Source organism: Zonotrichia leucophrys, chromosome 1 (genome assembly GCF_028769735.1).
Source record: "Zonotrichia leucophrys gambelii isolate GWCS_2022_RI chromosome 1, RI_Zleu_2.0, whole genome shotgun sequence".
NCBI classification, from domain to species: Eukaryota; Metazoa; Chordata; class Aves; order Passeriformes; family Passerellidae; genus Zonotrichia; species Zonotrichia leucophrys.
Window position 1 is genome coordinate 22,877,510 of NC_088169.1, and position 13,160 is coordinate 22,890,669.

At 36.3% G+C, this 13,160-nt stretch overlaps 1 protein-coding gene across 2 annotated transcripts in view; it reads left to right on the forward strand.

The window, feature by feature from the left end:
• The window catches only part of NLGN4X (neuroligin 4 X-linked), a 159,550-nt gene extending 147,889 nt beyond the window's left edge, over positions 1–11,661 (forward strand). For both annotated transcript variants that reach the window (XM_064708857.1, XM_064708867.1), the window contains 2 exons: positions 1,760–2,549; positions 10,394–11,661. In XM_064708857.1, the coding sequence (XP_064564927.1) occupies positions 1,760–2,549; positions 10,394–11,243 (1,640 nt within the window). In that variant the 3' untranslated portion in view covers positions 11,244–11,661. The remainder of the gene's footprint in view (positions 1–1,759; positions 2,550–10,393) is intronic.
• Positions 11,662–13,160: the final 1,499 nt, after the last annotated feature.

Sequence of the window (13,160 nt, forward strand, 5' to 3'; positions counted from 1 at the left end):
TAGTCAACATAAATATGTTTATAAGAAAACTAAATGCTATTACAGCATTAACCTCATGCAACAAATGCCATGGGCAATATACTTTTTCTAGCTTTATCAACAGCTTCCACTGGCTCTTCTGTCAAAGAATTTGCCCTAATTAAAATGGAAAAGAGCAATAACCTTTTTGATTTTTTGTACACTCTTGGCTGCACTTCCAGCATGTATTTAGATGCTTTCCTTACGTAGTAACAATATAATGAAGCCTTATTAAAAACTGTGTTTAACTCCCCACAAGTACTATGTGATCCCACACAGTGTTCTTCAGGTTTTGGTAAGGAAGCTGTGGATTTCCACCCTCAGCACCTCACCCTCCAAAAAACCCAAACCCAAATTCCAAGAATGTACAGCACCAGTACTGAACTATAAATATTCCTGGTGATAAGACCAAATCTACAAAGAGTGGATAAAAGACAACACCAAAATATCTATTGTATTTATTAATCCATGTAATTTCTGTCACAATAAAACAGACAGAAATTTGTAACAGATAAGCCATAGCCAGAAGTTATAGCAGGGAGGCTGGAAAACACACCTAGTTTTGAAATACATGATTATGCTTGACAATTCATTCTATTCATACAAATAAAATTCCAGAGAATAACTGTTCAGCAAGCCATGCCAAAATCAAGCAGATGGAACCATGAAAGACTTAACTGATTAAATAATTGAAATTTTTTATTGTGTGCATTCAGATATCATCCTCAAAAGTATATCAGCAAAAACCCCACATGCTTTTCTAACTTTTCTGTCTTTTGCATTTTGAGAACATGATGGTAGAAACCATGTGCAGAAGACACCCAAGTATTTCAGTTTAAATATAAAATGGGCCATTTTAGTGGTTTTACCAGAAAAAAACCCTCACAGGTGGGGCGGATTCACCAGTATGCTCCCCTTGCCTTTCAGTGCTTTAAGCAAAGAAACTCTTCATGCTGGTTTTCCATCTTTCTTTTCTTCATACTCCAGTGTGTATATTAGTAAAACAACCAGAAAAAACAATTGAATATCATCTTGCTCCTTGGCAAAACAATTTAAATGTTACAATTTTAATTCAACATATAAGCAGGGTTACACACACACGCACATACACACACACAGACACACACAATTCAACATATAAGCAATGCTAACATACACACAATAATAATTTAAAAATTAAATGGTCAATTAAAAAATTCAAAATAGAAGATTCAAACATATGAAATTGCTTTTAATAGAGTAGATTTTTTCAAGTTAGTATGATGCATGACTTTTGTGAAGGAAATGAGAATGTGTAATTTTCATTTGACCTTTAAGCTACTGAAAGGCGCATTTATGAGTGTCATTTACATGGCAAAGAGCATTTGATTGCCTTTAGCTGCCAGTCCTTCAAAGAAATTTTCACAGGACTCCCAATGTGGTAAAGCCAGAGGACTTCCATCAGATACAAGAAAACTGCAGTACAGGAATGAGCTTTGTTCTTGAAACAGTAACCTGAAACCTTCATGCTTTTTGTGTGTGTAATCAAGAACATGGCAGATTTTAATTAGTAGCCTATTCTACATAGCATAAAAAGGGACCAGTGAGTAGGATCTATGGAAATTTATTCAAAATTTCATTGTCTGCATCCTTAGGGATTCTATAAACAAAACTTTGTTTCCTTAGTAATATTATTTTTTAATATATATATATATATTTTAATATCTAATTGGATCTGTATTTAAATGATTTGCACCTGCAGGTTTGTTCCAAAAGGCAATCATACAGAGTGGAACAGCCCTGTCCAGCTGGGCAGTGAACTATCAGCCTGCCAAGTACACTCGGATATTGGCAGATAAAGTGGGCTGCGACATGCTGGATACCACTGATTTGGTTGAATGTCTGCGGAATAAGAATTACAAAGAACTCATTCAACAGACTATCACTCCAGCCACGTACCACATTGCCTTTGGGCCTGTGATAGATGGAGACGTGATTCCAGATGACCCTCAGATTCTAATGGAGCAAGGGGAATTCCTTAACTATGATATAATGCTGGGTGTGAATCAAGGGGAAGGTTTGAAATTTGTGGATGGCATTGTAGACAATGAAGACGGTGTTTCTCCCAATGATTTTGACTTTTCTGTCTCCAATTTTGTGGACAATCTCTATGGCTATCCAGAAGGGAAGGACACACTGCGAGAGACCATTAAATTCATGTACACTGACTGGGCAGACAAAGAAAATCCCGAAACAAGACGGAAGACCCTGGTTGCTCTATTTACAGACCACCAGTGGGTTGCTCCAGCTGTTGCCACGGCTGACCTGCATGCCCAGTATGGATCTCCAACATATTTCTATGCATTTTATCACCATTGCCAAAGTGAAATGAAACCCAGCTGGGCTGATTCAGCTCATGGTGATGAAGTCCCTTATGTGTTTGGGATTCCTATGATTGGTCCCACAGAACTGTTCAACTGCAACTTTTCCAAGAATGATGTCATGCTTAGTGCAGTGGTTATGACATACTGGACTAACTTTGCCAAAACTGGGTAAGTGTGACCCCTAGCATTCATTTTGTTGATAGCATACTTCTAAAATAGTCAGTATCTCATTCCAGTGGCCTCAAAATCTGATTTTGAAGTAGTTGTATAGAAATATTTGTGCTAAGGCAGGAGGTAAATGAGGCTTATTCATATTTAATAGATTTTTAATTAGTGTGTTCCCTCAAAGTATTTTCTTTCAGTAGCTCAATGAGAATAATAACACACTGTATTTTTGGTTCAAAAAATAGGACAATTACTAAGACAAAAAGCATGTCTCAGAGAAAAGGTGGTTCACTAAGATACTGAAAAATCAGAGGCAACATGTCTGCTACTTGAAGAAGGAACTGTCAGGCAGATAGCACTTATCTGCTACAAAAGAAAGGAAGTTCTTGTTTTTCAGTGACCTTCACAGGGATGAGGATTCAGGGAGGAATTAGAACAGAAAGGCAGACACTGGAAATTTTTTTTTTCCCTCTGAGGGCTATAATGGCAATAATAAGTACTTGACTGGAATGAAGAAGAGACTCAGATATAAATTTTGCTTTGAGAAAGTTAAAAAATTAAATTAATTCTGCTTACAAAACAAAATAAAGACATCAATATTTTGATGAAATAGAGTTGTAAACACCGAGGAAATAACACTCAAAGCAGCTTAATCTGTGAGCAATATTAATAAATTCTCTTCCTATAACATTCCTTTTAACAGTATTGCAGTGCTTTACTTCAGCGGCAAGGGCTCTTTTTGTTAACCTTGAGTCTTCAGTACTGAATTAAAACAAAGATACTTGTGGCACAAAGGGGCTGTAAATCTTTCCAGAGAATGTTTAATGGCAGGATTGGGCTCTGGAAACTGCAGCTTTACTGCACTGCAGTGAACAGTGTGCAGCTATATAAGAAAAACTCAGATGCCTATTGTGAAACACTCAGAGGCTTTAGCTCCCTTGTAGCCTTCCATGAATCTAAATGGTGGTTGAGAGAGAGATTTTGCAGTCTTAACCAGAACCTCAAGCATAAATTGAGTAAAAACCAATCAAATGATTCAGGTCAGTGCACAAGGAAAAAAAAATTCTTTTATTGTACTGCGTATCAGATAAGCAGGTAAAAAAGCATGCAGAAACCCTGGAGTTCAGCAACAAAAATGAATCAACTGTGTAATATTTAGAAGTATTTGGCAACAAGAAGTTTCAGTACTGGGATGGGCAAAGTTTGTGTTGAAATCTTGGTTTATGGACAGACAATGCTGCATGATGGCCGTACCACATGCGCAGAGATGATGATACCATCAGTTTGTCTTTATTTTGGTAGATGAAGTGCTATGTATACATAGAGGACTTCTGATCCTTACAAATATACTCATTGGAATTACTATGGTTATGAAAGATTTCCATGGTCTCGCTATTTTTTCCAATTACTTTATTACTATTCCCTGTATATTAAGAAGTTGTATTTAAGCAGTTTTGAGGCTGACAGGAGCTTCTCACAGTCCCAGCTGCCACCATTACTCATAATTTCAAGCACTTTCCAGCTGTTGCTGCTTGAAAACTAATTTCAGCAGGCTATACCCAGTTCTCTGGTTATAAAGCCATCGTCATACTATACCTAAAGGCAAAAACAGGTGCATTGGGAGAGCCATTAGTAATTTCTGAAACTTCCCCATAGCTGATGAGATAGGAATGGGGTATATATCCTATTACAGGCTCACTCCCTTACAGGCAGTCTGAAAGATGTATCATTAGAAATGGCCTCTAGCTGTAAAATTTCAGTTTTCAAAGGAAAGGAAAAAAGCAACACAATGCATATTACCTTGATGGGGTCTTTTCTTTGTTTGGTTGAGCAATGATTAATCGTTCTGCATCGTACAGGAGAATACTTGGAGGCAGATAATATTTTAAGATTACATTTGTTCTGCACCTCTGGTTCCTCAAACAGAAAGGCAAAGGTGGTAGCATCTCAAGCCTAGAGCAATGGATCTCTGGGGTAGCTGTTCTCCACTCTGCTCATTCACTTGCAATCTGGAATCTCTGTACCCACCCAGGTCCTTCAACTCTCAAGTTCAGAACTGCATTGCTGAGGGCTCTGCTTTGATTTTTTTCCCCACCCTATTTTTAATTGATAATTTCCCATCCTTATTATGATAGTACTTGTCTTGCTTTGTATTTGTACCCATGGCAACGCATAAAATTCTTTTAGGGGAAAGATTTTATTATTTCTCATTTCCCTGTAGGTAAGCTTTGAACAGTAGAACTGCAGATATATTTATTTATTTTTAATGTGTTTGAGACTTTTCCAATCTCTATGACTCTCCCACAGAGGCTGCATTCAGGTACATATTGTAAAATTAGGGCTCAGGTGGTGCATCATTCAGATGGACTTTTAATGACAGGCCATCCATTGCTAAAAAGCACACGCTGTTTAATGGGCCGACTGCCAAGGCTGGTTTGGTAGGGCAGGTCAATCTTGTAAAATCAGTAGGTGAAAGACACAGCAGAGGGCACAGTACTTTTATTGTGTTTAACTTGTAAGTTGGTTACTGAAGCTAGCAAACAGGAGGTGACAATTAAAGTGTTTAATGGCAAATAGCTTGTGCTTCAAATGAATGCCTGGAAGCTGTATTTTGCTAATCCTTCACCTATGACTTCTTTTTTTTTTTAATGATGGTGATTATTATTTAGAGTTTTTCATTTGGCCTTTTCAAAACTGTTTCCAACATGCCCTAGAAATAGGAAAACAATTTATTGAAGAGTAAGTTTGAGATACTGCATTTGGGATACAAAAATGACATGAAAATGCATGTCAGCTTTGAATTCCTCAATGCACAGAAATATATGTGAGAGCTTCATTATGACGTGCACTTGCAGCTTCAGTCTGCTGCCAGTAGCACCATCCTAACTGTAATGGTAATTTCATAGGCCAAGTTCTGTTTGTTAGGACCATGTTACCTCCTTTGCAGACACATCAGTGGGGAAGAGTAAACAATGTGAGGGGTTGTGGGCCAATCCCTCATAGATACTCAGCCAGCTATGCTCTTGTGAGGGATTTGAAGTTTCACACAGTAGATACAAAGCCATATTCTCATTAGAGACATCTATTAGGTTTCTAAAAATTGCCCTGGTTTTCAGGAATTTTAGTTCTCTACTTTTTATCCCCATCATCCAGCTCTGTGTTGGTATTGGGAAAGATAAAGGTCTGGAGGATATATCCTTGTTTTCTTTGTATTTCAGGAAAATACTCCAGAATTATTTAGATATCGTTGAATCTGAAGCACAAACACGAGTTATTAGGAATATCTGTATTTTGTATGCAGTTTGGTTCTCTAATAGAAAACCTGATTAAACTTGCAGTTATTAAAGTGTAGTTTCAAATAAATTCTCAGTCAACTCTTTTATGAGGCTGTTGCATTTCTTTTTGATGTTTTCATCTGAAGAAATAACTATCTCCAATGGCAAATCTGTGTTAGTCAAACCACAGTGTAGTTATGGTTTGTGTTCCTTACCTCTTATAAGGAGTCCTTAGCTGTTGGTCCTTAGCTGACAGGGAGCATGGCAACAGTGGGAACTGGGGATAATTGAGGAGAGGAGGTAAGGGAAAACATGCCTGTATAACAGCCCTTCAAACAGGAATGTCTGTGGCATTATTAGTATTGTGACAGCATGAAAAGAATCAACAGAAGAATGAAGAAAGGCCTGTTTTTCTCCCTCTTCCATTTTTTTTTTAAATCATAGAGAGAAAAGAGTACTACTGAAAGAAAATAAAACATCTAGGGGCATTTCAGAGTGTTGGAGACAAAGATGATGTAACTGTGAAGACATTTTGCTTTCTAGTGAAGATAAAGAACAAAAACTTTAAAACATTTCAAGTACATTAATGTAATAGTTCCTGAGTGATAGTCAATGCTGTGGCAGAAGTAGTTGGAACACAAATGGTGTTTCACCATCTTATAAGGAATTTGGGATATGAGAAAACATAATTCACTATCCTTCCCATGAAAATATAATCAGATATGAAATACCACATTCCTTCATTTATCCTCCAGGTCAGCTACTAATCTACCTTAGGAACAGGAGTGTGTGTTGCTCCTCAGTCAACATCCATTGCAGGAATATTTACTTTATATCACCTGAGAAAAAAGTTGATGTTTTGATTTTACATCTCGTGCCCATGAGGTTGGAATTGAATGACAATATACAAAAACATATTAAGTTGTGCAAAATTAGTGCAGACTGAAAATGGGAGGAAAAAAGTGGCAGGTGAAATGAGATTATTCTGCACATTAACAAAAATATACCTTAGAGAAGATATGGTCTTCTGTCATATGGAAAAAAATCAGGCATATCATGATGGGGACATTTTTTGGTGGATAAGATGTTTGAATTCTAAAAGTGGAAAAAATAAGTAATGAAATAGCAAAATAAATAACAATAATGATCAATCTTGTTATAGTAGTTGGATGAAGAAAAGAAAAAGCCTCCCTACCAACTGACAAATGGGGAAACAAGAAATCTCCTCCCTATGAGAGCCAATACTGTAAAAAGTTCAGAACTGGAAATATATTGTTCAGATTATACTGTTATAATGTTGATTGCATGTTATCATCATGATTGCAGTGGATTCCTTTAAAGGAAGGTTTTCTGGCAGTCTTGTTATGAAATAACACACTTGAGACTCAAGAACATCTAGAAACACAAAGGAATTGGGAGTCTTAAAAGCCAAGGGAAAATTTGAAATTAAAGTAACAGATCAAGAATTTTGTTGAACAGATGATTTGATAGGAGAAATGATTGTCTGTACATCTATGTTTTATGCCAACCAATAAAACAGGAAAATGGTTTATAGTAGGATAAGCTGCCCAACTACCCCAGGAAAAAACAAGTTATAAGTTGTAACTTCATGAATTTTCGGCAGCATACATAGCAGGATGGCCAAGGAAAGTAAAAGTTCTCTTGTTTATATCTTCTGATATAAACATATATATTTTTATATAAATATATTTATATATAAATATATTTTTATATAAAAATATATATTATTTTTGGCAAATAATCATTAGTCTATAAAACCAAGATCCAAGGCCATTATTAGATCCCTTGTTTAGGACTGGACTTTGCTATTCCTGTTTCTTGTAAAAAAACCCGACATAATTTAGATATCCACTTTCCAAATTCAGACAGACTATTCAAATCACTTTATTCATTTTTTAAGTGATCAGCCCTAGATTTGATGTCAATGGCTGAGCTCTGATATCCTCAGCAAAGAAATTACTTGTCTTTAGGGATGGTTGATTTTTTCCTGGTTCTTGTTTCAAGGGACAACTTCATGCCCACACAGAGCCATGTAAACAAATATGCAAATACAAGCCCAGATTCATGTAATGTTATTTTCTCTCTTGTGTTTGGAGGAGGCGGCAGCATAATTGGCTGCTCCCAATAAATATAGTTAAAAATGACAGATGGAAGTAGAGGATGGCAGAGAGGAAAAAGGAGGCTGATATTTACTTGTTTTTCAGGCTTTTTGTAGGGAAAGGGAATCACAGGATGCAGAATGGTTGGGAGGGACCACAGTGAGAATGCTAATTTTAAAAAATGTTATTTACTAAAATAATCATGAGCTATGAGGATAATAATAATAATTTTTATAAGACCACTAAAAATTTTAAAAGTACATGTCCAGCTTGGCTGCTTTTTAAAGTGAGTTCTCAGCTTCTTCATCTTCTATTCTGTGTATCAACTGCAACTTGTTTACAAGAGCTAACTTAAGGAATCAATTCTCTCTAGAACCATTCCCAGAGTCTTTTGGGATGTGAATCAGAACAGCAAGGGGGATGACACAAGATTGTGTACCAGAACCCTTGCAGTATTTTGAGTATCTGAGAAAAAAATGTTTCGCGTCCAGATAACCTTGTTGATCCTTAATGTGCATTAGAATTTATATTATGAACCCCAAAGCTTTTCAAAGTAGATCTATTGAATTGGGCCAATATCTTTGTGTTTAGATTTTCCAGATCTTTCAGTCTGTTCTTTGATAACAAAATAAATAGCTTTATTTCCTTCTTCCATGCATGTTAGAATCCCTCAAAGCAGCAGCATACATCTGTGTCTGTACTGCTTGGAAGGGAATAATCCTTTTTTTATTTGAACTGGGATGAACAATTACCAATAAATTATCTTTTTTTTCTGAACAAGGAAGGAAGGAAGGAAGGAAGGAAGGGTAACATTTTAGAACCCCTAGTTTGTATTTTTTAAATGTTATTGAAATGAGAAGGATGAGATATATTTCAATACTAAAATAAAGTCAGCACACTAAGCCACCTCAAAAAACCCCAAACACTATAACCACAAGCATAAGTAAGCCAAAATACCAAAATATATAGAAAAATAATTATTCTTTTCTCAAAAAAAAAGTAAGATACCTTCTTTCCAGTAAAAAAAGAATGCAGGAATCATAAGATTATTAAAGTCAAATTACTTGTCACATTTAAGAACTAAGAAATAGCTCTTTATGTACAGCAAAGGAATGCTAAACTAGGCTCTTAGATTCATGGGCATTTGAAATGGAGAAAGAAAAAATGTGCTTTAAAATCTGTAAGGATATAATTTGGTATTCCCAGAATATACATAACTGTATATTGGAAGAAAGGGAAAATATTAGAATTCTTTTCACAGGAAATAAGCGAATGCATATAAATAAGTAACAAGAGAATGTAAAGTTCTGAGTAATGCACAGGAAATAAATAATCTACTCTCAGTATAATATAACACAAAGCCACAGAAAGTTATCATTGCTAGAAAAGATGCTTGAAATTAATGTGCAACATACTATTAAACTTAGTATTGTAAAAGTAATTTTAACTTCCAATTTTTTTCTTGCTATTTATTTAAATTTATAATAATAAGGATATGTATACATTAACTACATCTAAATGCTCTTTGTGGCATTGGTTTGTCTTTATTCTGAACCTGTAAGAAAAAAAAAATAGTTTACCAGTTTTGTAATTATCTCTGACTTGTGAACTACACTTATCTTACTGCTACTGAAGTACTTTAAAACTGGTTATCTCGGCTAAAATATGTCTCATATCAGTTAAGGCCCATTGTCCTTTGACTTTGTAGCAATGATCACATGGAACCTTCAAATAGTCCTCTGCTAGTGGGAATGATGAAAAGATTTGCGACACAAAGGTAGTTCAAGGGTGTTTTTTCACCCAAGCAAGTATTTAAATGGAGGAGGACTAATAGCTCAATTAAAAAAACCAAGCAGAAGTGGTTCCCAGGTACATGTATTAGCCCTGCTACTTCAGGTTTTGAAGAGGTTTTTCTCCTTTGTAATATGTGCACAAGTATAATTCTGTGTGTTCAGAGGGACTTCCAATATTGCCATGGGGCTTAGATGCCCATGTTTACTACTTACAGCAGTGGAAGAAGTGGTACCTTAAATTAAAAAGTTAGTGTCAAACCTGGAGAAGGGTTGAACCTACACATTTACTATGGAAAGAGGTAGTTGGTACTTCTCTAAGATGGTATGTCTCTAAGATGCACTCCTTGGAGAATGGTATTGAATCACTTCAGATGACCTTTTGCTAACTGAAACACTATGATTTCTGCATTTTCATGTCAAAAAACTATTGTAGTATCTGAGATGCTCTGTACAGTAAGTAATTTTCTTTTGATTACTTATTAACAGCTGTTCTTCAGTTAGGGAATATTTTAATCTTCTGCTTTTAGGTTACTGTAAATATTGGATAAACTATTAACTGTAAGATTGAGAGGGTTTCGTGTTTGTTTGCTTTTGTTTTGTTGTAGAATTTTGTAGAAATGTTAATGACTGTAATATTGTCTGTTTTAATTTTTTTTTAGAGATCCAAACCAGCCTGTTCCACAGGACACAAAGTTCATCCACACAAAACCCAACCGCTTTGAAGAAGTAGCCTGGTCCAAATACAATCCTAAAGACCAACTTTATTTACACATTGGCCTGAAACCCCGAGTTCGTGATCACTATCGAGCAACCAAAGTTGCTTTCTGGTTGGAGCTGGTACCACACCTTCACAACCTGAATGAAATATTTCAGTATGTTTCCACCACAACTAAAGTCCCCCCTCCTGACATGACCTCATTTCCGTATGTGACCCGGCGTTCTCCTGGGAAATTATGGCCAGCCACCAAACGCCCAGCAATGACACCTGCCAACAATCCCAAACACTCGAAAGACACCCATAAAACAGCTCCAGAGGATACCACAGTTCTGATAGAAAACAAGAGGGATTACTCCACAGAGCTGAGCGTCACCATTGCTGTGGGGGCCTCCTTGCTGTTCCTCAATATTTTAGCTTTTGCTGCGTTATATTACAAGAAGGACAAGCGGCGTCATGAGACTCACAGGCGCCCCAGCCCCCAGAGGAACACCACCAATGACATAGCACACATACAAAATGAGGAGATCATGTCCTTGCAGATGAAGCAGCTAGAACATGACCACGAGTGTGAATCGCTGCAGGCCCACGACACACTGAGACTCACCTGTCCTCCTGACTACACGCTCACTTTGAGAAGGTCCCCAGATGACATCCCGCTAATGACACCCAACACCATAACCATGATTCCAAATACATTAACAGGAATGCAGCCTTTGCATACTTTCAACACTTTCAGTGGAGGACAAAACAGTACAAATTTGCCCCATGGACATTCGACCACTAGGGTATAGCTCAGCCCTTCCCCATCTACCCTCACAAGCCACTTGGAAGAAAGAAAAAAGAAAAAAAAAAAGAAAAAAAAAGAAGAGGAAAAAGTTATATACCATCCATTGAACACCTTGTCAAAATGTAAAGTAAAAATAAGTAAAAGAGAAGGACAGTCATTATTTTCTTACTGATCCTTCCCACAGAAACTCACTGATGTTAAAGATCAACTACAAACCCTGTGAAATGTGAAAAGTGTACATTGCTGTTACAATACTGCTTTAAGATCTCAGCCACTTTGATTGAAAGTTGGGGCCAGAAGAAGTAATTTAAAATGGTGTTGTAAGCGTAACAAGCAAAGCAGAGTCTTCTGGAAGACAGAGCCAGTGACTGTACAGGTGTTTTGTTTTGGTTTTTTTAAAATAAATAAAATTATAAAAAAGATTCTTTATGTGCCATACCATGGCCGTTGATAAAACAAAGACATCACCATGGGCTTTTACCCAGCATATGAAGCTGTAATTCAGATGGGGAAAATAGAATTTTATTATTAAAAACAAAAATGAAAAAAAAAAAAGGAGGAGGACTGACTATGCAGTAAAATACGTATAGTTCTGTGCAAAGAGATGACTTGCCAGCCTGAACTATATTTAAAGAAACTTTGTAAAAATGTACATAGCTGTGAGTTTAAAAACAAACAAAAAAAGAAGCAGCTTTTATTGATGTTTTCAGTTTGAAAAGAGCTTTTAGAAAGATTGTGCATTCGATTGTGACCTATGTGTATATACATTAGTCATATGACCTCTGTTTCCTCCAAGACCAAAGGAGGAATTTCTTCTTAATTACTAGTGGTTAACAAAAACCATGAGTTTTTTCTAACATGTTTCATTTATATGAGGCCATGGTGTCATGCAGAGGATACAGTTGTCTGTGTGACCTGCGTATTTTCTCTTACAGGTTGCACTAGTGCATGTTAAAGTATTCATAGGAGATTGTTGTTCTTTTCTGAAACATTTTTTCTATAATTTAATTTTGTGTTAGCCTTTGTTAAATTCCAACACAGCAATGGATTGGAAAACAAAGAGAAAAAATACAAAAGAAAAGAATTAAAGAATTACTATTTTAAGCTTGTTGAACTCAACCAAGAAACATCCAATAATATATATTTGGAGTCCAGTTTGTAGCTCTTGGTTATTGTGATACATTAAGAAGAGTTTTGTGCCCTGACAAAAGCAATGAAAGCCTGTGTTTTGGTCAGCCTTCTTCAAGGAAAACTAGCTCTAAACTCACCAGCAGTTGCAGTAGAATCTCAGCTGAGAAAGCACCTCCTCAGCATTGCTGAACAAAATAAAACCACAATTTGAAAGTTGGGAAATGCAGGGTTGGTTGGCTGGCTGTACTTCAAACTGTTCAGAGTGATGAGTGTGTAAAGAACTTATCAGCCCAGTATCTTGAGAGTGTACCTGTCAGAAAATTCTTATTTGCTGATTCATTGCACTCAGTCCCACAGTCAGTGAGCGTTATGGAGAGAGAAGCAGAGAAATCCTCAGCTGTTCTGCATTTGAATAAAACTGAAAATCCCAGAGAGCATCACTCTCAGGAAAGTCAAATTATTAGCTGGTTGTTCCCTTCTGCTTTTCCTTCACTAGAAAAACAGGGGCCAAGCAGAGCTATCAAAGTAACTTTGCAGTTTGATTCAAACAACTGATTTGAATGTGAAAACCCAGAATATAGTTTTTGCAGATGAAGATTGCTTTATATTTTGTCTTTGAAAGGTACTCCATCATTGAGAGATAGTAACCAAAGATCTTTGAACAAATTGGTCTGCACTTGAACCTGACTATCCCAGATGTATTTTCTATTTTAATTCACAACTAAACTGCATTGATATCATATGTCCCATAATGATTAACACAAGATGCCTTGTATCTCTTCTTGTTTTC